The sequence below is a fragment of the Neopsephotus bourkii genome, unplaced genomic scaffold (genome assembly GCF_033783945.1).
Source record: "Neopsephotus bourkii isolate Nb327-2 ecotype Australia unplaced genomic scaffold, CSIRO-AGI_Nbou_v1 NB_1080, whole genome shotgun sequence".
In the NCBI taxonomy this organism is placed as follows: Eukaryota; Metazoa; Chordata; class Aves; order Psittaciformes; family Psittacidae; genus Neopsephotus; species Neopsephotus bourkii.
The window spans coordinates 4,342,919-4,367,711 of record NW_026901568.1 but is presented as its reverse complement, the minus strand read 5'-3'; the positions used below and the strand labels follow the sequence as shown (position 1 = coordinate 4,367,711).

At 40.6% G+C, this 24,793-nt stretch overlaps 1 protein-coding gene across 1 annotated transcript in view; it reads right to left on the bottom strand.

The window, feature by feature from the left end:
- Window positions 1-24,793, bottom strand: part of ITPR1 (inositol 1,4,5-trisphosphate receptor type 1) — a 171,718-nt gene that overhangs the window by 138,193 nt on the left and 8,732 nt on the right. The window contains exons 2-4 of the mRNA XM_061362137.1: window positions 24,494-24,601; window positions 23,064-23,105; window positions 20,690-20,760 (exon numbers count right to left, since the gene is read on the bottom strand). Coding sequence (XP_061218121.1) covers window positions 20,690-20,760; window positions 23,064-23,105; window positions 24,494-24,601 — 221 coding nt within the window. The remainder of the gene's footprint in view (window positions 1-20,689; window positions 20,761-23,063; window positions 23,106-24,493; window positions 24,602-24,793) is intronic.

Below are 24,793 nucleotides of genomic sequence, written 5' to 3'. Positions count from 1 at the left end.
TTAAGCCAAACAAACCAAGAGGTTCGGTTTTAGGTGCTGTAATTTCACATGACAATGCCTGCCTTACTTCCCTGAAATCCTTGAGACAAGAGCAACCAAACCAACCCCACTATGCTGCTACCACAGTAAGAACATGCAAGCAATGGACCTCAAGTCTTCTTGTCCCTCCATCGCAACAGCTGTCCCAGCCAAAGCAGGAGCTCTCCTGCCCCATGCTCTCAGGTGCTCCACTCTGGCAACCCCTGGCTTTCTAATTTGCAGCAGCCACACTGGCACTCTACCAAAGCCAAGCAAGCAGTATTCACCTGCACTTCAATCCTGACCACTGCTTGCTTCCTAACTGCATTTACCCTCAAGAACACAATATTTACCAGTTATTGAATTTCAAAGCCTATTAACTGTTGCCTTCTTACAGTGTGTGTGAATCAACAGATCCATTCACTTCAGTCCCCTCTCCTGCCAGCTGCAAAAAGATGAGCAAATCTGTACATTAGTGGGGCATTTGACAGTCACAGCTGTGAGGCCTTTACAGCAACACATAATCAACTGAAAAACAAGAGGACAAGACAAGTGATGATTAAACCTTTACCAAGCTATCACTACAGCAATGCAAGCTCTTCCTTAACATTGAGTCATGCATTTTCTCAGCCTCAAATTGATCCTTGTGATGGAACTGTAATGAAGTTCTCTGACAATAACAACAATGCATCAAGACACCTGCATGTCAAGGGAAACATCAGGAAGGACTGTGCATTACTACCTCATCCTCAAGGCATGACCACTGACACGACAACATCCATCCTGACTTACATCTGTTTCTGAAAAGTCTAGAGGGAATAAACATATTTAAACTACATTCATTTAAAAGATTTCCTGTTCCATGAGGAACAACAAATGTATATTTTCAATGTTTTAAACCAACCTTAAAGCTGCCTTATTGACATAATGATAACATGTCAATCAGTGCAAAAGCAAGCTGGATTCGGAAATGATAGATGGGCTGGTGAGAGTTATTAAACAACACCAGCTGTATAATAGTCTGAACACATCCCACACTGATATCCACACAGAGACAGCAAAGATAGTTGTCTTTGATCACAAATGCCACCTTTGTCAGTAGCCTCAATGGAGCAATATCCCTCACAGTTGAGAAAAACAGCCTGAAGTCCTCTTTTAACACTACCTGCAGGCAGATGAACCCCTTCAAGGGAATATGCCAGGTCAGCCTGAAATGGCAACTCACAAGCAGCCCTACTCAGATTTGGACTCACAGACCAACCAACACTTCAGAAGCAGGACCTAACCCCACTGGTTCCACATGATGGAGTGTCTAATAATTACTGCAGCCCCTTCCTGCTTCGCTGTAAATATAGCATAAGTTCACAAGAACTACCTCAATGGTGACATTTGAACAGCGCCGTTTCACCTGTTACAGTGCCAGTTGCTGTTTTTAACCACCAAAAAACAGCCCTTGGCACCAACAGCTACAAGAGCTCTCAATGCACCGTCCCATGCCAGCTCTCCCACGGAGGAGCTCTGAAACAATGCTTGCTAGGTGGATGACTTCAGAGGAAAATTGCAGTAGTAAAAGGCAGCACTTGACTATGTTCCTCCCCTGTAAGCCCCAGGGATAAAATTGTTGTGGGTAAAAGTTAACACATGCTTTTGGGAAAACAAGTATATCAATGTCTTGAGCCAACAAATGACACTCTCCTATGATAATCTAGACATGATTTATGAAGGACAGCCTGCAAGAACTCTTGGTATTAGAGACGCTAAAAAATAAATTCTGCCTGGGAGTTCAGTAATAAAAGACTAATTCAGCAAATCCTAAAGGAAACCCAGACACTGATGCTACCCAAAAGATCAGTCATGGAAAGGGCCAGTGAAGCTCATCAAGTATCTCGACCTTGTTCAATGGTAACTAATAGACACAGAACAAAAACCCCTCAAAACACAAGCAAATGTATGTCACACAAACAAAAAACCTAAGTGACAAACATGTGAAAAGCCAATTGCCTGTAATTTCCTGAGCTTTTAGTCCCAAGATCACTTGGGACTTTCCTCATTGACTTTCAACTTTACTGAGTCACTCACAGGATGAAGAGGAAGTCACTAGAAGCAGTGTTTTAAATTGACTTGTCTCCCAAGTCACTGGATTTTAAAAGATCAACTTTTAAAACCTCTGGATTGTTAAAAGGTAAACTTCAAGATCCCGAGCACGCCTGTGCTTTGCCTGATGAAAATATTCAAAAAGCTGGCTACTTTTCCATACAATTACACAAACTGCAGATATTTTTCAGGCACAAATCCATTATTTTCTTACTAAAGACTGGAGCACTAAGGATGCCACGTGTTAAGTTACATGAAAAACTTTAAGAAAGGATTATGAGACTCAACCAAACGGTAAGGGGTAAGAACAAGGGGTAATGGATTTAAACTTGAACAGTGGATGTTCAGGTTAGATATAAGGAAGAAGTTCTTCACTGGGACTGTGGTGAGGCACTGGAACAGGTTGCTCAAACAAGTGGTAAATGCTCCATCCCTAGCAGAGTTCAAGGCCAGGTTGTACAGTCTTGCGTGACATGGTCTAGGGTGAAGCATCCCTGCCCATGGCAGGGGGTTGGAACTAGATGACCTTAAGGTCCTTTCAAACCCAAACCATTCTATGATTCTATATTGGCTACTACGAACTCCTGCTCAGTGACTTCTATTTCCATGATCTTCATCAGTCAAAGAAACAAAAGAACTCTTACAGACCTCATGTGGTCACTATGCCTTGCATCCTCCTGGATGCACAAGGAGCACTCACAATGCAGTTTCCCCCTCTTGGTTATTCAAAAAGCTCTGAAGGCTTTTATAAGGTGGAGCCATATAAAGTATGGCTAAAAACAGTATAAAAACTCCATACACGAAGAGAAACACATGTGCTGCTCAAGGGAACGTTGGAGAACCGCATGCACTGCATAGCAGCAAGTTTCTGAGCCAAAACGCTTCTATGACATTGTGAGGAAGTAACAGAGGCTGAAAGCATATTGGTAGGTCACAGCATTTGTGTGGCCAGAGCAAGGATGTAAGAGAGATTTTGTATTCCATCCCTGAACTTGCAGTACTACACACTTTGCCAAATATTATCATTTTCACTCACATTATCACTACTTCCTTACAATAACGTGCCTTGAAAATTGTCATCAGCCCACATTCTCAGACAACCCACATTTGGGGACACAAATGACTGCTAAAATCAGAAAGCTTTCAGCCTTCACTAGAAAGCTGCTCATGGAATACTAATTAACTTCAGAAACCCTGACCTTTATTCCAGAGAACAAGTTTTTCTTGTCAAACATCTCCATGTAGTACTTTTACTAATGAATACATCCAAGTAACTGCTGAGTAGAAGCCTTAAGCCATATGCTTGTTATGTATACAAATCAACTACTTGGGGGTTTTATTAATAATATTTAAACTGAAACCACCAATATACCAGCCATGATACAGCAAGTATGGATCCTTCAGTTCAGCAACAGAACACCTATTGCTCTATTCTAATGAAATCTGGTTAAGAAGTGATCCCTGCTATCTCCAGTTTTAAGGTCTAGTAGGTTTATGATGAAAGTTTTCAGATATTGGAAACCGTAACAAAAATTGGTCAGAATGATGGCAGTGCTGACAGATGCCAGGCATGCTGAAAGAACATCACATCACAGTACCTTCCCTTTTCTCTTGGTACTTGGGATTCCCAATTCCTAATGCAAGGGAGCAGTTGAGAAGCAAGTTTTTTATCAAATCTGTACTTAGTCATCCCCACAACTGGTAAGATGGGCGGAAGCAATCAGAAGAGGTTATCCAATTGCAATAATAGCATATTGTAAAATCCCACCGTAACATTGAGTCCTGCATTGGACCAGAACTACCCAAAGTAGTTCTGCAGGAGCTACAGGACTGAAGTAGCGAAATGCACAAACACCTGATTGTGTAAGCAGAGACAAATAAATGTTAATACACACACATACACACACACAAAACCCATCTGACCAGGTCACAAGCATGTTCCAGTTAAAAGTGTTAATTATCTGCAAACTCTTTGTGCTGGCTAGATTAAAAATTTGCAAGGCATTTTAAAGAAGTAATACAGTTGTATTACAGATATACCATATCCTTGAAGGGCCACATCATTGAAAAGCACTGTTTTAAACAACACATAAAAGTGCACAACATTGTTATGGCACTCTTGACTAAGAACAACAGCCCATGAAGTCCACCATGCAATCTCTTCCCTCCAAAGCAGCACAGAGTAAGACAACTTCCTTTCTTTAAAAGGCTCACCCTTCCCTACGTGCCTTCCAAGCTCTCCACACAACACCTGACAGCAAGAAGTTCCTAGGATTGTTTGCAAGAGCACACTTCAGGCATTATCCTCCCCCAGTCTTCCTCCCAGTGTGGCCCTAAAGCAGCTGGTTCCTGCCTACTCCCACCCCACGCTCTCCTCCATGGCAACATTTCTGTGTACCAACAGGGAAATACAAATCAAAATGAGTAAGAGACTATTTCTGTGTCCTCAGTTCTAGCACCAGCACGATGCCAGTAATCAAGAATCATTGCAAAGCAAGATGTCCACTTCAGCAATTCAGTCAGTTGCATAAATTTTAATCGAGAGGTTGGACCAGCTCCACATGAATCTGAAAAGCCCAACCTGACAGCTGGTTGTGCCACAGACTTGTAAGCACAGAAAACCCACACAGAATGCTGCCTGACAAAGCTCAATCTGAGACTATTAAAGAAGTCGTCCTATAGATCACTATGCCTTATGGAAAGGTTATTCAATTAAACACCTTACTTAATCATCACAAATATCTGGTTGCTATCATCTATAACTCTGACCACTCTCAAGCTTCTGTCCACTAAATAAGGATCGAAAGATATATTGCAGCTCCATCACATTGAAGAATAGATTCACTTAGTTCCTTCCTGTACAATCTATTGCTAGTTCTGCTTTATGTGTATTTATATAGGTTTTGCTCCAAAATTCCCTTTGATGTGTTCAGAAACATCTCTCATCAGGCCACCCAACTGATTCCGCAAGAGCTCTGTCCAGAACCAACTGTATCCAATTCACCTATGCCATTCCCAAGCAAAGAGCCTGAGGACATAAAACACAAAAAAGGGCAGGTCTTGTCTTCAAGAACATGTACAGGGGAACACAGAAGAATTTATCTGAGGTCACAAGCAGAAAGAAAACATATTCATACTGATGGCATACAAGACTGTCCATAGACCATCTGCAGGTACCATCTGACCAGCACAGGCTCTGAGGAGGCCAAAGCACTGACGGTCCATTTCCTGAAGTTGAGTCAATCCAAAACAGATCCAAGGAGCATTTTCAGTCCTTCAGAAGAGATCAGCATAATCCAGCATTATACTGCAATAAACACTGGACAACAGTGTTTCTGGAGAATCACTTTCATATGTGGGAAAAAAAAAATCTAGATAAACAATAAACTTACCTTTGCATTTACAAAGTAATAAATATTTATAAACAAATGTTCTCCTTTCTATTTGCCAATATCAGGATACGCTGCCTTTATTCTTCTTTAAAAATCTAAACATTTAAAGTACGTTTAAAATTAGCATAGCACAAGAGATACTTCCAATAAAGTACCCACCAATAAAAACCATCTTTGGAGGTGGGAGAAAAATCTTAGGGCCTCCAACATGAGCCACATGCTAACTGAACAGATATTCAAAGTAGCTGAGTCACTGTGGTTTTCTGAAATGAGCCTTTAAACACAACCTGAAGGAAGGAACATTCAGTGACAGGCACTTCAAGATCTCTGAAGGATAGAAGTTTTTCAAGTTACCGAGTTTAAATCTAAGGCTGCAACCCATTTTCCTGACACTTTCCCCTCCCCCTTTTCTCTATTTTCTTAATTTTTCTTTAGTACTTTGATGTCTAGTTCCCAACACAATGTTTTAACTTTAATCCTATATTAGCTATAATTTAAACACTGCACAAATATTGCATTTGCAGTACTTAACTCCAAAAAGCAAGGAGCTGGGATCTTGGATTGCACTGTCTCAAAGGTGATTCTCTAAGCCAGTACTCTCAACACTTCTGTATGTGTAAGAGAGCAAGATGGTCTGTGGCAATGGACTCTTGTGACTAATACAAGGTTGCAGTAAAACCTCAAGGTCTTCCAGCCCAAACTCTACAATTAGCACCCTCTTCCCAATACCTCCAACTGTCATTTTACAGCTATGGTTGCAGCAGGGGCAAAGCAGTGACCAGGCTCCCTACACTTACAAACAAATCCAGTAGTTTCTGCACCAAAAAGGTACAATAAAGAAAATGGAGAACGTACATAAAGTATATGCCAGTACCTAAAGGGAAAGCAAGGTATGGCAAGAAGGAATTAATTTTGCATGAGAAGCAGACAGCTCCACTCAATCTCTCACAGTTTTCATCCGACAACCTCATTTTAGGCAGGAAAAAACCCCGAAAGGAAAGCTCATGAGGATCCTCAATACAGCACAAACGTACGCAAGGGTATCAGTTATGAAAACTTGAACACAGGAAGCTGAAAGTAATATCTTTCTGCAAACAAAAATTCCCTCTCCTGAAGTGTGCCTGAAAAAGAGAAATATTTTCTGGCTTTTTTTTCTCTCAGGAACTTGTACATTTTTGCCACAGTTTTGGTTTGTTTCTTGTCTGCATTTCAGAAAATTGAAAACGTCAATGTCTTCAGATTCTTTTCAGTGCAGGATTCTTGGAGAAGTTACAAGAATAAGATATTTCCTCCAGTTTTATTCTTAACATTCAGTTATTCTCACCAGTGTCAAGAATCCCATATGAACTCCCCATCTTCCCAGAAGCCTGCCCAGGGCTTTCCTCACACCCTTGTGCTATTCCCTGTCCTTCATCCCCTCTCCTTCCCATTTTATGGATGCTGGCTTGGGGGTGGGGGTAACACACTGGCAGCACAAGCGAGTTGTGGCATCCCTCTGGAAACAGACTTAAATGAGTTTAGCCTTAACACAGCTGCAGGGTTTCTCCTCAATCAAGCATTTTATAGAGGCAAAGCACTAATTACATTTGTTCCCTTTACAGCTTTCTCTATCACCCCAATGCCTTCAAAGTCCTCAAAACTACTGTTTAGCACTCAGGACAGTGAAGACTGAAAAACCATGGTGATGCCTGCTGACCTTTCAACTTCAGCTGAATGTTAAAACCAAATAAATACGAAAACACACTCAATTTTTTGCATAAGATAAAAATCTAAAGTTAAATGTCAACCATAATATTAAGATTACAAAAAGATGATGTCAAGTACTAGTGGATTACATTGAATATTAGTGGATATTCATAACATAAGGTAATATGATTAAACCACCTATATATAGTCTACTCTCTTCTCTTCCACTTATTTGTGTATACTTACACACACGCAAGTAAACCTTTAAGGAGATTATAAGATAAATGAGCTGTTAAACTCCCTGAAGTTCTCTGCACACAAATTCTGACCCCAATGCAGAATTATCATCTCTCAAGTTTTCCAAATCTTCACAAGTCACAGAAACTTTAAGCACACAACTGACTGCATGTATCAAAAAATATATCTGGCATTAAATCCTGTAGATCATACTTGAAGGATCTTCTCCTCATTGTCATTCCCCACGACCGAGGCCATCTGCCTGACAAGGAACGGGAGGATATAAATTCCTACTTTATTTTAAAACTTGTCAATGATAACCACGAATTATCTACAAAATCTATACTGCCTTTAGCTTCCAGTCCCCAAGACAGCAGCTCATAGGGTGCTGCCATTTCTATTTAGAGTATGTACTTTGAGCAGGGAAAGATTATTTGCCTTCATACTGCTCAGTACTGAGCACGCACACAGTATGCAGTCATCATCCCATTTCCATAGTGAAGTGCTCCTGCAGCCAGCGAAGATATAATTTTTGTTTCCCAGGAAAATGTGGTAATTGAGTTACTCCTAACAGCACAGTGCCTCGAGTTCTTAAGCTTTCATTGCAGTAACATGAATACAGGACATATTATTAGCTTTTTAATCAATATGGAAAATGTACTTTTGAAGGACAGAACTAAGTCAGTCAGTACAACCCCTGATGTGTGTGTACACTCCAAAAACCAACTTTGCTTAATACTGATTTTAAGACATAAGCAAGACATCAAAGCCACACAGATTCTTTTGACAAAAACATCTATTTAGATCTAAGTACATAATTTATCTATCTATAAGAGTATCTAGTTATAGATACAACAGTGGAGTTGAGAAAGTCATCTCTCTGCTGAAGCCATTTGCAACCAAGTATAAAACAAATCCACCACTTGTTCTTCAGCCTTTCTTTGAAGCCTGTGGTGCCAATTAATCAAAACCTGCATGCTGCATTGATGGAGCATTCCCCAGATCAGTGCTGCAGCTTCTGCTCTTGGGATGTGGTCTGCAAAACGCTGAAGTAAACATCCAGCTCCATCCTCTATCTGGTCATGTTCAGTATACCAGCATCATCATGCAGAGAAAGAACACAACTTTTCCTTTTTCATATAGGTACTGGTTACATTTCAATAATACTGAGATTTATTCTTGTTTCTTCAAAAATAAAATGCAGCTTTCCTGCATAAGGAGCAGTCAAGGACTGGAAATCCCCATCACAAACCAACCCTTCCGACTGAACCCCCTTGGGTCCTGAACTGCCACCTCCGGGTGCTGCTTCAAGTTCACTGGTGCTGGGTAGAGACCATGCACTGCCCTGATGGGGAGGAAAAGGATTTTGGTAGATATAGCTCAGGTTGTTTCCTTTTCAGGATGGCAGCTCCCTCATCCAGCTCTCTCACCTCCTCATGCCTCCAAGTTCTGTGTTTATTTTTCCCTTGTATAATTTTTAACCATGATGAATAAAAGGGCTGACATTCACTAAATACAAGGTCTAAGTGCTACCAGATTGCTTGTGCATAGCAAAGCTCTCTGTATCCTTAATAAAAACTGACTCAGAGATAATTTGTTCTACTTAAAGCATGAGAGGATCCTGTAGCAGCATTTCCTAGCAATGTCACAGTTCCTCTGCTCTCAGTAGAGCTCAGAAGTGATTTCTTATTCTGAAAATCTGACACAAAGAGCTACAGAAAGACTCTTCAAGCATAATACAGTTATGTTTTCACTGAACTTCTGTATATTATATAACTGAAACGGGTATCAGTTGCTGACACGGAGCCCTAAGCACTGATTATTTTCACAAACTAGGTATGAAGGAAGTGTTAGCCCTAACATATAAGTTACTCTCTTACCTGACTGAATATTAAGCTGCTCATTGGAACAAAACTTTGGAGGAACACTGCACTTAGTGTCAATCAACCGCTAATGGCTATTGTAGTGTTTGAAACATTCACATGAGATTCCAACTTAAACCCTTTGACTTTCACAGCAAGGTAACAGTATTTAATAAGAGCACCAGAGCTCAGGTTTCTCGGCATGTCTGCCAGGCTGCATCCAGATCCTCTGCGAAGCAGAGGCACGAACAGCTCCGTTCCCAATTACCAGCTGGCAGAAAGCCTCCACCGGAACTTCCACGGTAATACGCCAAACCTTGCGTGCATTTTGTCCTTTGCTATGGCCACAAAGTCAGAAGTTTAAAAGTTAAGCACAGCGCAAGAGAAACAGCCTCCTACGTACACCAAGAAAGAAAATTGAGCATAGGGATATTTACAAACAGCGCTTTTTTCTAGATGAGAAACACAAGGCTTCCTTATACTTTCACATCTTTATACCAGTTGCATTTGTTAGGGACCACTAACTGCTAATCTGGGATCTCTGCAACTCCCTACTTCACCCAATCACTTGTCAAGCAAGGAAACAAATTGGTATTTCCAGTTTATGCCTAAAGAACCGATGATGTGCTTTTCAAGACTGACCTCCAAGCAGCAAATTCCGTTCTGCATCACAAAGGCGGCAATACAGTTCTTAGAGTCAAGAACTTTCACTAACAGCTCACTTGTTTCCTAGTATTTGGAACTTTTATGCAGGAAAGACTGGGGATTTTTCTACAGACAGGTCCTGAATTATGAGGATCTTGACAGATTAGCACTGGCACTTTGATCTCCACCCAGCAATGTGAAGAACTCATCTGGAGGTGCTGTTAACACATCAATAATCGAAGAGAAATCAGACTCTCAGGTGTTGACACATTCAGTACTATATTTCATCTTGATTGATGAATACAAATCCTGCAATGAGAAGGACAGGGTATTCAATCTCCAGCAGCAATGGGATCCAAGACGCCAAGTGTCACCCCCAGGTCACTGAAGACAACTGGCAAGGCCTGGCTTTCATAACAGCACATTTCTATGGGTGGCTATGCTGGCAGCCTCACCAGTTTTCTTCTGACTGCTCTCAAACAGAAGTTCTTACAGCATTACAGCCCTGAGCTTAGAGCTCAGAAGACAGCACCACTTAGTCAGGACTCTTGCTCAGCGAAGAACAGGCTATCCACAAAATGAGAACTGAAATTATTTAACTTCTGAGTTGCGGGTGGATTCCTTTTTGACTAATGACTTCCATGTGGTATTTGGACACAGTACCTATAAGACCTCTTTGGTATGGATACTTAGCATATTTATCCCTTGCCTTCTTAAGTAAATAACCTAAATTGGAAAAAAATTCTGAACTCTAAGTCCTTTCAAATTATGAAGCCTTGTTTTTTTACATAAACTAATTGAAGCTTGTAGTGTATCTAGTATAGTATTATTGCTGCAAGCAGCGCAGAACTTAACTGTCTTAAAAGCAACAGAGAAGTGAGATTCTACAGAACAGACTCTCTGAAGAGTTTGACATAGATGAGATCCTCTGGAGTCTCACACTTACCTGCTCCCTTTGAAAAACGAAGCACATCGTGATCATACCCAGTTGGAAGTAAGAGGAAATCAAATTTGGTCACATGAAAATGTAAATGGGAAAAGATCTGAGAGTATCATTCATGCCTCTACCAAAGTAAAAGATAGGAATGGCTTCCTACAGTTTCCCAGGGAAGGCAGCTGGGTTTACAAGGCAGAAAAATGGAAATCCTGAAGCATAAACATGCTAATCTGAATCTGAACTGGAAGATCCAAGAATATGGATCACACCTTCCCATGACTGTGTGATGTATCCAGAATCATAAGCTGCGTGTCACAGAAGGAAACCCCATAGAGCCAAGCAGAGCTGTGTGACAGTTCAGCTATGCAAATGTCAGCACATTCAAGGTGAAAAATGTTTTTCTGAATCAGACTCCACTGTGTTTGTAACTAAATGTCTGTGCTTCACATCCAGGACAGTTCAAAGCTACGTCTCAGGAAATTCATGTTATTACTGTTGCTTTTCAATAATTACAGGCACTTTTCGCCTTAACTGGAAAGCAGGGTCAGAGGAGGCGAGGACTCATTAGTAACTTGCTCTGGCCAACAGAAATAAAGCAATAACCAAATTGGTAAGGCATCATTCATATGCTCCTTATCACAATCTTCTTCCTGTGTATTTGATACCTTTCAAGCACCGAGCAGTAAGAGAACACTGTTCATCAATGTGTGATACAGCAAGCAAGTCTGGATGGAGAGCAACAGGCTTTCATCTTGGTACTGCCAACAAGACGCCACAAAGCCATGTCTCACTAGCACGATCCTGCACATCAGACCTGCAGAGAAGGCAGTTCAGGTTCCTTAGTCACAAACTGCCATTCAAGACCTACAGTGAGAAAAATTCAACATGTTGGTGATGCCAGAAAGCTACATGTACAGTATCGTTCAGCCAAGCAGAAACACCAAATAAGCTGAAAGAGAACTTAAGTTTCAAACAGAAGTAACAGCCAGCTCACCTACCCCAAATATGCATTTTCCATATTTTTCTTACATTAATATCCAAACAACCACCTTGCACAGAAGAAAACCTGCTAATTCATCACAGTTCCCATACTGCAAATAAACAACCTTTGACTCTAGGTTACCACAGTTTGATATAATCTCCCCCAAGGCTAGGTCAGTGAGCCTCAGGCATAATAAATGCAGTCGCATGTCAGGTGTTCTGGACTGTTGGCAGTATTTTACATGCGAGACATTACCAACCAGTGTCTCTCTGGATCTCAAGTTTCTCAACACTTCAGACAACTGGTAAAAAAGCTGATGATGTCTTCTAACTAATACCTGAGAGACAGCTTTTTTCCACAAACTTCATACCCACCTGTTCCAGTATTTGCATCCTTCTGCATGAGTAAGACTCCTCCTTCTGCAAAGCACTCAGGCTGTGCTAACAAAAAGCACAACGCTAGCTCTGAAGTTTGTCTGAAGGTCCTCTGGAAGTACTTGGTATTGATGAGACTCACAAGCTTACAGAACAGATTCAGGGCTTCTCAAAGGAATGGGATAAAGGAGCTTGCACAGAACACACAGCTGAGCTACCCTAAATATTAAGCAAGCCACATATTTTAATAACTTCACTATATTAAAAGATATGCACCAATGTCACCCCACCCCCACAATTCATCAAGGCATTTCACTCCCCTGGGCTCTTGTGACTAAGTATAATATTTCATTAAATATCCTGTTCATACTGGCTTATGTACTAGGGAACACACTAATTTTAGAAAACTGATTAGCTAGTTCTTTCTAACCGAATGTTATTATAGCTAAGGTCAGATTTTGCACTGAAACTATGGCAACAAAGCCACAGTATTCTTTTGTCTACAAGGTTGGGGCTAGGTTTATTAACAGTACTGTTCTACTTAATAGCTAAGCACTGCTTTTTGGCAATCCCTCCCTCATTCCTACCTGGAATACCCTGAACTTACCACAAGGAAAAAGCCCAGACCTGTGAGAGCTGTTGCAAAAGAATGAACATTCAAACCAGCGCTTTGCCCATTTCTTCACTTTTTAGGACATGGTCACTACACCAGCACATTTCCTCTGTTGTCCTGCACAGAATGTCTCATCAGTGCAGAACTACTACCCACACTTTTCAGATGAGCAAATGAAGTGCACAAATCATAGAACTTCTCACTAGGAGTTCAATTCAATCCCCCCCTCATTCTTTTGCAGTACCTTAACCAACAGATTGCGTTTTTTGTGCAGCTTTCCAACCATGCATATTAATGGCCACTTTCTATTTCCAAGGGGCTTTGCTCTGCCTTCTTCTAGATGAAAAACATCTAAGATGAAAGCACTTTAAAACCAGAAGTTGGCAGAGAGCTGCTTGACCACAGTACTCTCTGCACAGACCAGCATGCAAATGCAACCCAGCCAATCTTCACAGCCTGTGCTGTATTCCAATAGACATAGCTCGTCTTCTTGTCCAGTATCAACAACTTTTGTTACACTAAATTAAACAGACTCTCTTGTAATCTGTGCCATACAGACCTTTTCCGTTATGGTCTTGGAACCCCATCACCAGGACACAAGAAAAAAAGCCTATGATAAACCATCTCAAACCAGTAATTATTTAGCCAGACACTTATTCACTATTTAAGCAAAGCATTCTGGTATCACATAGTTGGGATTTCTTTAGGTTGTCCTGATGCTTTAGCACACATATCTACCAACTGGACTTCAGACTTGCCTTGCCTCAAGAAGCCATGATGCAGTAGAGGTGGCAAATTAAAACCAGATTACTGATTCACTCTCCGTGACAAAAAAAAAAAAAAAAGCAGCTTCCCTTTGATTCTTACACCCAATCACTATGGGATAACAAAGCAATGCAAGCTACTTTTGCACATTTAATTACAGGACATAGCAGCTTTGCAAGAGTACAACTTCCCTGGCAGTGTTCAAGACCATGTTGGACAGGGCTTGGAGCAATCTGATCTAGTGGAAAGTGTCCCTGCCCACGGCAGGGGGTTGGAACTGGGTGAGCTTTAAGGTTCCTTCCAACCCAAACCATGGTGTGATTCTATGGTAAGACTCATTTTGAAGCCATGCCTGGAAAGCTCCAATACCTCCTCTGCTTGCTAATACAGCAAATGTAATTGTCACTGATGAGCATGGCACCACCACTTAACCTGTGGCTAAAAATGTCCAGAGATGAGGTGTTCAAGACGCCACTGAATCACCAAGTATAGCAGAGAAGGCAGCATGCATTGCGTACCACCTAAGCTGCAGGGAGGAAGGGGGCTTGGGTGTGCTCATGTAAGCCATGCATCAGCTCCTGATAGGACTCCTTCTCACAAGCTTTTTGAAGCTTTAGCAGATAAAAAGCACATTTGTCTGTACAAAAAACACAACACTTGTGACTTTTCGTGGTTTTTTAAATACCTAAATGTCACAGTGACAATTGCTTATAACATCTGCTTGTATGTAGGATGCGGTGGGCTCAAGAGTCACATTTCAGAGACAGTGCTCAGGCTTTCTGCATCATATAAAGGGCATCAAATTCAAATGCATACAAGCAGTTGGCAGTTTTCTAGTACAGTTCTATAAATACTGAGAATCATACTAAAGGATCCTCATCAAGGCAACGAAAATGTATTTTTGATTTTTTAACCATATCCTAATTCAATGAGATCAAATGATTCTTCCTACTCAAAATGACCCATGCCTCAATTTTAATAAAAAAATTATAGGCACAACATTAGACTGTATTTTTATTATTTTTCTTTTCCATCACACCAACCTAAAAGTTTCTTTTGATTTTACACTAAATCATCACATGGCCATAAAACAGAGAAGCTAGTTAACTAAGTAGTCACTACCGTTGCCCGACTTTGTACTTTTGATATTCAGCATGTGCATTTTAATCCATCTTGGACATCTCGGACCTGCAAAGGAGTCATTTCCCTATTGCAAGTGATGCCTTTCTCTTCAAGATTACCATTCTAAGCTTTGAATCTAGCCCTGGAGCACTCTCAGAAGTTCTGCCTCCTGCAAAAAAAGGAAATCTTGCTATTTTATCTATTAATATATGGTTATTAGAGCGAAAAAAGCCATATTTAGACATCAGTTTAAATATTCCTTAAAGGCATTTAGGCACCTTAGTAATTAACATACCCAAACATTTCAGCAGCATTAGAAACCCCACATTCAAAGAGATAAAGGAGCCTACATCTGGCCATGCACCCCAAGTCTAACACCCCTCCTCTTCTCACCATCATTCCAGGCATATGCCCTCTACCCTCAGCAAAACATCCATTCAAACTCATCTAACATATGCAGAAAATCATACAATTCAGACTATTTCACATCAAAGTCTAAAAAGCAATCTAAGCTGATATAATCACTTTCACCAGAGTATATGTCGAAAAGTATGCATGGAGTACGTATGGAAAGTGACAGGATTAGAGGCTAAAGCTGAACACATGATACCTAAAGGCTTATTCTGCAAAGAAATTCTTCTTGGCGAATTCAGGGGATGACACTGAAGTACCTTGTACCTACAAAGTGCACTTCCCTATGCTACTAATATATTTCCAGAACTAACAGGCAGAGGGATCTGGCTATTTGGTTTAGTTTGTGTTTTAATACTCTGAACTGTTTGGGAAAACTATGAATGTGACCCTTCAACTGAAAAGTCCTTAATCTCAGCTCTAATGCCAAATTATAAACAAGCTTGCACTGGCTAAATAAGGCTAAATAATCTTGTATGTATGCAACATAACTCCATAGCCTGTATCAGTACTACATAAATTATATGGCTTCCTTCATATTAAACAAAACAGCAGTGTATAGGCTTCAAATTACTGACAGCAAAGTTATGAAGAACAAATCATAACTCAAAATATTTCTGTTATAGAGAAGGATATTGATTTTCATCAGTGCTGAACACAGGGTGAATTTAACAGAAATCTATGAAAAGTATTGGGTTGTGTAGATCTTGTTATATACATATATATTCATATATTAAGCCTCCTTTGGTAGTGCCCAGGTCATTTCTTCTGCTCAAGATGAACTCGTCCTTCAAAGGCTGAGACCCTAACACCATCAGAGAAACCTGATCAAAAGCTTTGTGAAGGCAATATTCATATAGAACATACAGTATGAATTAGGATCAAAAGAACAAACAGAATACGAACTACTCATCTGCTGCTTCACCATGAGGGTATTTTAAGTCTAAGATACGGGTTCATTCCTTGAACATCTTGCCAAAAAAAGAATGTTGCCCAGCAACTACTAAAACAATGTTCTGGAAGGAGGTGGCTGTTGGACACATTAACCCAGTAAATGCCCTTTTCCCTGCATTTCATGCAGCTATTGCAAAGCTTCTGGATCCCTGGCAGACAGATCTGCATCCCAAATAAAGAGCTGTAAGGAATCTCCAGAGAAGGCTGTCAGACAGACTGTTCTGGTGTAGTAGCAGTGTCTTGCATTAGGCAAACACATTTGGCTTAGCGAAGTGCTACATTCCAATACAAAATGAACACAAATAAAACCTCTGCAAAAGCACATGCAAACTAATAGAGTACAGAAGCAGCAACTAAAGCACACATTTATCATCCCTAGGCTCTAACTTCAGCTTTGTCACTACTGCTAGAAGTGACTTGACTTCACAGAATAACTCCGTCTCTGTGCATTTAAGTACAAATGATTTCTAATGAAACACTGGTGCTTTTAGCCTAGCTAGAGGGTCAGCAGTAGTTCATAGTTTCCACATAAACCCATGCATATTAAAAGGATGTTCATTTATAGCCACTATTCAGACGTGCAGTCACACTCAAAGACAGCAATAAGAGCAGCCATTCCAGCTTTATAAAGTACGCAAAACATCTTCTTGTCTGTTCAAAGCAGTGGATATAACCAAGGAACTGTCACACACTTGCTTTTTTTGGAGACTCATACAACTAGGACTTTTTCCAGGAATCTCATCTGTACGCAGTATATTTGGACCAGTAAAATATTCTTTCACAAGAATTTTCATATTAGCATTTTTAAAAATAAATGAGAATGTACTCTTGAGTCTTAGTGCTTTGCACTGCAGTTTTAGAGGACTTTTGAATTAGCTGGATCTGAAAGCATAAAGGGCCAGAGAACCATTACACTGAAATAAACCAGCACACCTAAACAACCACATTTAAAGTGGATTCAGAAAGACACAATAAAAATCCACTGAAATCTCAGACCGTAAGTCCCATCCAACCTCAAGCCCCTGACTTCAGGTGCTGTCTACTGCTGATAGGGATGGGGGAAAGGAAATAAATAAGGATCAGTCTTCCTACCTTTCAGTGACCAAACCAGCATTTTGGGGACCTAACAACAAAACAGCATTTAATGTGTGAAATAGCTATGGCAAACATTCAGAGCGACTTGAGGACTAATACCTTCCTTTACAGTTCTTTCCAAGTCTGATACTTTTTGTTTAATGTCTCATTCATACTTTTACTCCAAATCTTACCTGAGTGCTATCCCATCTCACTCTCAGCTTCTTCTTGCATTTCACCCTGTTCAGGGCTCCACCACCACCAGATTCATCTGTCAGCCTACTTTTTCCACAACTTTTGTCAACAAAGCAAGGCCTCGTGTCCTCAGGATACCTCTGTATGTTCTCCTCCAAGCAGACTGAAAGGCTCTATCACTTCCATCTCTGACTCCAGCCGTGCCACTGCAAATCATTCTGTTCAACCCAGTTCATCCAAACACACATCAAGCTTCCCTTACTCAATTTTCCTTAGGACAACTTGAAGACAACATTTTTTAAAGGCGTGCTTTACTAGCGCACAAAATCCATCCCGGTTTCAGCTACAAAATGTTTGCTTTTGGAAACACATTCCTCAGGCAGGGACTGTTTTCACACCACAAGCAGGTTATCAGCATCTGATGACAGCAGATGCTCACAGCTAAGCACTACTGTTGGTTGCCTTTCATAGGAGAGTCTCTCTCTGGGAAGCAGGACTGTGCATGCACAGCATCACTTTGTACACAACAGCATTTCAGGGGTCTGAAGTAGAAGGGAAAGAAAACCCACCACCTTCTAGACCAGGGCCTTGCTGCTGCCGTGAGATTCAAGTGATTAAGTGTAGCCTTGGCAACAAGACTTTTTAAAACCTCTTAACACCCATGGCTAAGAAAAAAGCAGGATGGATTAATTCTGCCACTGGGTATATATGCTTTAGTTTCACACCGAATTTTCTTGGAGTCATATGCATGCATAGCTAAGCAGTGAATCTTACTTCTAGATATCTCTCACCACCTTAATTAAGCATGAAAACTGCATTTACATCTGTTTTACATCTGCCCACAGAAGACAGGTCTGCCTAGAGAAGCTTAAAATTACATTGCTTAAAACTACTACCCAAAGCAAGATCATCCAGGCTGGCCACAAAGTGACATGTTCAGTGTTCTGCACAGAAGATCACTTCAGATTTGGCGGACTTGTGACTGGACACCTTAAGGCACAGCTTGTTTAAAAGAGGATTTACACACAGATATAAACCAGGTTATAGCACAGAGATTTTTCCAGTACTGTTTAAAGCTATAATGTAAGTCACCTAGATCTGATGAATTTTGGTCCTGCTCTAATGAGGTGTTTAAAAGTTACTTCTCTGGTGCCAGTGCTTTGCACCTATTCAAATTCAAACCAAGATCACACTTCTCAGGCCTCAAACCACACAGATCCCATCGGCTGTGATGACTTAGATGGCCTATATGAAATCACTCAAAAAAAGTGGGCACCATGTACAAAGTTCACTGGACACTAGAGTGTTTTTCCGTCACTTCTCACCCTAGGCTGCTACTGCATAGAAGGTACCTCATGCCACTGATCTGCTGTACCAAGGACACTGCCCAAGGCAACGAAGACTAAATGCCAAGTATGACAAACTTAAACATTGGGACTACTGAATTACATTCACCAGATGCCTACAGTTGCTTTATATCCCAGATGTAAACGTTACTGTTTGGATAAACTCACCTTAGTGAAGACTTGTGTTCCATTTGCGAGGGAGGTATTTTTGCAAGGTGTCATAAAAACACTGAGCAACATTGCAGAGACATGGCTGTAGTTCCTAACCTTGCCAGAGACTTCTGTGCAACACCACACACAAGCCTCTGGGTGCCTTTGCTTCATAATAAAAAAAGGGCTATTTTCCATTTGTGCTGAAGATGGTGTGATGAACTTCATTATTACTTCTACTGAACATGTTTATCATGGAAAGCATTTTACCTTAGACTACTCTTATAAAGCATGTGTATAAATAACAGAAATGTCTGCTAAAGTTTTATGACTTTTGTTGCCATTCACCATTAAGCATAAACTTCCCCACAAAAGCCTTAGTGAAGTAACTACAAAGGTTGGAACAGGTTCACACCATTCTTTCTCCATGTATAAATTATAAGTAATATGAGAACATTTACAATGTCTAACTACAATGTTTTATGTCAGACAAATGTCTCTGTACTTGCAGTTCTTAAACTGTGCTAGTAGGAATTGCCTTGTTCTCATTCTTTGCTCTCTTCTCTCCCCCACCTCCTTCTACACCCAGCAGTCACAGTTAAATCTGGCTTTATTCTTCCATATGATTTTAACTCCAAGAAATGCCTGGAGTCACAGCTCTACTTCAAGCAACAGCATTGTTCTTTTCCTGGAGAGCTTAATGCTAAATGCTAAAACGTCCCCAGGTTGCCTCTTCAGTATTTGAATTATCAACTCTTTAGTTTTACAGTCAGAAAAGGAGAAAAAACAACAAGAACTCACATATTTCAGCTATATTCTAAAAAGAGAGTTTCACTGTATGAGGCATCTTCATGTCATGGTAAACCCCCAAAAACCCAAACAGCAAACAAAACCAGCAGTAGAGACTTTCAAGAGCAATCACCTGCCCTTCTGGCCAAACCTGAATAGAATTACGGCAATTCTGAGCCCCTAATTAAAGCAAAGCATAACCAAGGAAACAAGGTTCATCCAACAAAAGCCCAAGATGAACAGCTGCTGCTAATCTGAGAACAGCAATAAACCAAAACTTCAGAACATTCAGCTGAGCTATGCTTCGGGTGAAAGATGCAACCAAGGGGTGAAAGAGAAGAAAAAAAAGGAATTCCAGAAGGTTTTTCCAAGCAAAATCCCAGTTACCGCTCCTCTTGCTGTTTAAGATTTTTCTTAAAACAGCCCTAGCCAAGGTGTGCTAAGAAGTAAGCATTAATTTCTTACCACTAAGCTAAGTCTCCTGGAAGAATGAAAGCGAAGTCAAAGGCAGCAATATCAAATGAGGTCAAACAACAGGAGTCATTACAAGCATTTGCTTTTCATTCTCCTCTAAGTTTGGTACTAGGTAACTAAATGGAATGTATGAAAGTATGGAGAAAAAAACACTTGAAACTGACAGGGACCCTGTAAGTTTGCACAGATCTGAAAGCAAACTTCAATTGGCAACCCCATCTTCACTGCCCCACAAAGGATGCTTACACAGAGAGCTTTTGCTTTAACTATTACATTGCCTTTAACTCAACCTATGTGTTTCCTCACTTTTACCCTTCCGATACTCTCCCCATCCCACTGGATGATGGGGAGAGTGAATGAGCAGCTGGGTGGGGTTAAAGAAGTCCCACAACTCACTTCACACAGGCATTCATACTTTCGTAACCTCACAAGTTGCCCTTCATGGAAGATGACACTAGAATATTCCACAGAACAGTGGAGAGTGGAGGTCGAAAGTACTTACACATGATGGCACAAAACGTAGGTCAGCTTCAAACCTGGAAGGGTACTAAGCTGTCTAAGAACCTTACCTCTGAATTTTTTGGGTGGGTTGTTAAGATCACCTGCTTCTGGCTGTACAACACATCGATCATCCACAAGGCTGCAAAGAAATTAGAAGTAAAATGAGATTCTAATTCCCTTGCAACTGGTTACATCCTTGTTAGCAAAACCAGTTATTCATTTGCAATATATTATCCGAGTGGCCACTTCAGCAGAAGACATTCCCCAAATGCCAACTTATGCCAAATCTTTCTAAGAAGCATGCAGCTAATTTTTACTGTTGCCCAAGAGCTATGCTCCTGGATAGGTGGGACAATAAATAAGTCATTGCTCCTGTATACTGGATCATCTTTATGTCCCCTCCTTAAGGTGCAGACAGAACAGCCCATATTCTAGTTGGATGACAAGACAGCCTCAGAACAATTATTGCCTCTTGGACAGATTTGAATAATGTTGAAAATGTTTTTATATGAAGGGCAGAGACCAGGAAAATAGGACAACTGCAAAGTGGGCACTGTCCCTGTGACCCCCTGGGTGCTAAGAAAAGGCAGAAATACAGTAAAAATGGACTCCGAAGGGAAAGGAAGACATAAATATACCTCCTGCTCACCAGTCATAAATACACGGTAAGTCAAGGGATCACACTAACCTCCTCCTGTTCTACCAGGAAGAAGGTGAACTGGACAAGTGAACCCAAGAGATTCCAACAGTAAAATATATCCTGGCATTTGTATGAGTACCCATTGGCAAAAAAACCCACAGAGTAAAGAAAATACTTCAGATGCACCTGTAATCACTGCTCTGCATGCTTTGGATCAACATGGAATTGCACTTTTACCAAACGCTATTCCCAAATTGCGAACACAACTGTAATCAAATGTTTGTAGTTTCCGATCTGATTCTAAATGACTCGATTTGGCCCCTTAAAACCAATCTGTCAAAGAGGCATTCTACACAAAAGTAGAAAGTAAAACTCCAAGGTCTTAAAGATTTGAGAGGTCCATTCTCATGCAGAATCAACTTGAGAAAGACAGAAACCTAGAATATGAGAGTTGTTCCTTGCAGAGGCTGGTTACATGCAGGGAGCATCTTGAGACAACAATTTTGGAAAGTAAGAAGTGCATAAAATCAAGAGATCAGAGAGAGTAAGTGGACTCAACAGTTCTATGCATTTAGAATTTGCATATGCAAACATTCAGAGTAAATGGCTTTTTCTTTTTCCCCATGGATTTTCTCCCTATTCGGTATAATATATACATGTATGTGCTCCAACAGGAATGGTAGTATTAATATTTGAGCTGACTGAAACATATGCTTCTAGTGAACAAAGGCCCAAAACAATATCAAGTCAAATGGGTTACTCTGATCATCCCAGAGATAATCTCAGTGCAATATAACCCTCTCATCCTGATATTCAATTGAAATTAAATAGGAACTTCCCAAACTACTAAGAAAAAAGTTTTATAGGGTGAAAAACACAGAAGAGGACATATTGTGCACCAGCAATTGTAATGATGACAGTGCTTGAGTTTGGGAAACAGCAAGAGTAAAGTCCTGATTAATCAACAGTCATGTCATAGGAATATTAAGTAGGAACACTCTTCAAAGATTTAGAATGACATTAGAATGTATAGTGATATCTGTTTCTCAACCTTCATTAACCACATGAACAAGTCATTAAACATTATTATGACATAAGACTGTCAAAACTCCACATGGTATAGAGAGTACAATTACACCGAATCTTTTCTTTGCTTCTTTAATTTTCTCCAGGACAAAGACTAAATTAAATATGGGACAAAACTAATTTGATCATGAAGGCTTACTAAGATGATAATGCATTTCATGTTCCACAATAGCTGTTAGGATTTCTGGCTTAAATTAGACTCAGAAGATGTGTGGCCATTATATAATGCAGTTACCTTAAAACAGTACTAATCAAATCGAAGAGGATGCTCGTAACACTCAGGGATCTTTAGATCCGCCATGAGAACACCTCATCAAGCCTAGAAAATACATACGCTTTGAGCCTGTGATGTCTAAAAGGACTACCCATGGTGAAAAATATCTGCTCAGCAATGCCAACAAAAGCCACAGCCACTGCATAATGTTCATCATGCACTGTACGGGATTAAACATAACATAACAACTTTCTACTTGTTCTGGAATTATTTACTGCCAAACTTGCTTCAATACTACGAAGAAAAAAATAGCCAAATGTAAAGTATTGCTTTAATTCATTGTGCCAGTTTTCAGCAGATAGTATTTGGCCAGTTACACAGCTGATCAAGTACTGCAGAGTGCACATTTCATATTTGACGAGTACCTGGGAAATTTGTCAAATACAGTAGCCAAATACTATTCGACCAACCCTACTTACTACATCCCTCGCATTTATCATACCTTCTTTCCCTTCTGGCAGCATCCCATATTTTCTTCTCTTTCCTATAATAGATCATGGTGCATCTTCAGTGTCTGCTTCCTTCTCTGCCCCCTTATTTTCCAGTATCCTAATAGCTAGAGGACTAAACCTACAAGTTAGTTTGGAGTCACTCAGATGAGATTCCAACCCATCGGTTTCTGCTGAGAGACTTACCAGGATGCTGTCTTTGTACCCTGCTTGGGGGCTCCATTTATCAGATGCATCTGGACAGTAGGCATCAAAAAATTTGCTGTCACTGTACCCACCCTGAGGCCCTTAGGACTACTGGAAATGAGAAAGAGCATGTTGTGTGTGTGCCCACTCACCATATCATCAAGCCTCCTGGTTGCTTCTTTGCTACTCATTCAGTATTGAAGTACCACAGCAATGTGTCATGCAAGCTATTTTCCTCTCTCTAACTTCTCACTGCTTTCAAACAAGGTGGCAGATGTGCTCTTTTAGCTTCTCATCCAGCCCCTTGCAAGGTGTTCCAAATCAGTACACAGCTCCTCTGCCAGCTTATGATGCTCAGAGAGCTTTCTCCTCAGCAGCAGTTAAGCAGAATAAAACATACCCTGTCTCTCATCAGAGCTGTACTTCAATTCCGTGGCTTTTCTCTGCAAACTTCCTTTTCCCATGTGAAGGGCTACTTTTTGTTTAATGAAGTAGCCTACACTTCTTACTGCTTCAGAGGCACGCTCCTACAGAGCACCTACTCTGATGTCTTTGCAGAAGAAAGTGCAAAGGAGCTCTGTGGGGAAAGCACACTGGAGGCAGGAGCTGGCAAGGCACAGCTCTGGGGTGCTGGCCATTGGCAAAGCTGAGGAGTTGAAACACGTTCTCCTTTGACTAACAGGAGAAGAACAATTTCATTTCTAAGAGAAACCTCAAACACTAAGACAAAACTAGTCATCATGGAAAGTTAATGATATATAAACAGTTTGGCTCGGGACTTCTTTTTCGTATATGTGTTTTTTTTAATCATTTTATTTTTAACAACTTCCATTGCCTATGCTACATCTTTTTTTCCAATCACTAGGGCCTAGTGATTCCTGACTGGGGGGGAGGGGGAGGGGGGGGTAGAAAGGGACAGGACAGTACACACAGATGGACACGGGACAAACAACAACATGAAACTTATTCGCGGCCCTCTACCCACACCTTAACTCAACAGCTTCTTCCTCCCCACCAAAGACATCAAAGCCACACCATAGCCATCAATATGCTCTCTATCCTCCCAAAAGCTAGCTTGCCATATTAGCTTTAGGTCATTTTTACATTTACGGCCTAATCTGTATATCAAGCTACCTTGCTTTACCCAGTATTTCACAGGAGTCAGGCTCAGGATAGCTAGCCAAATTCTGCTAGTCCTTCTTACAGATGTTTCTAGTACGAGAACAGCTGTTCTTACCCCAAAGTGCTAATAAATCCATTTGTTGAGCCCTCTGCATAGAGAGAACAAATATCTCCAATATGAAGGAAGCTCGACATCTTGTCAGTCATTTCCGGCTTACTGCCCCTAGAAGAATAAAGCACAAAATTACTGTTTATCAGGCAGAATTTCTCTGTATAAGCTACTGCAGATTACAACAACAGAACCCTTCACTTTTGGTTATTCATTTGTTTGAACCAAAGTTCTTGCAGTGACACTTCAGGTATCAAAGAAAACACAGCATGTTAAAATGCTTGCATAGGAAAATAAACCAGGGTA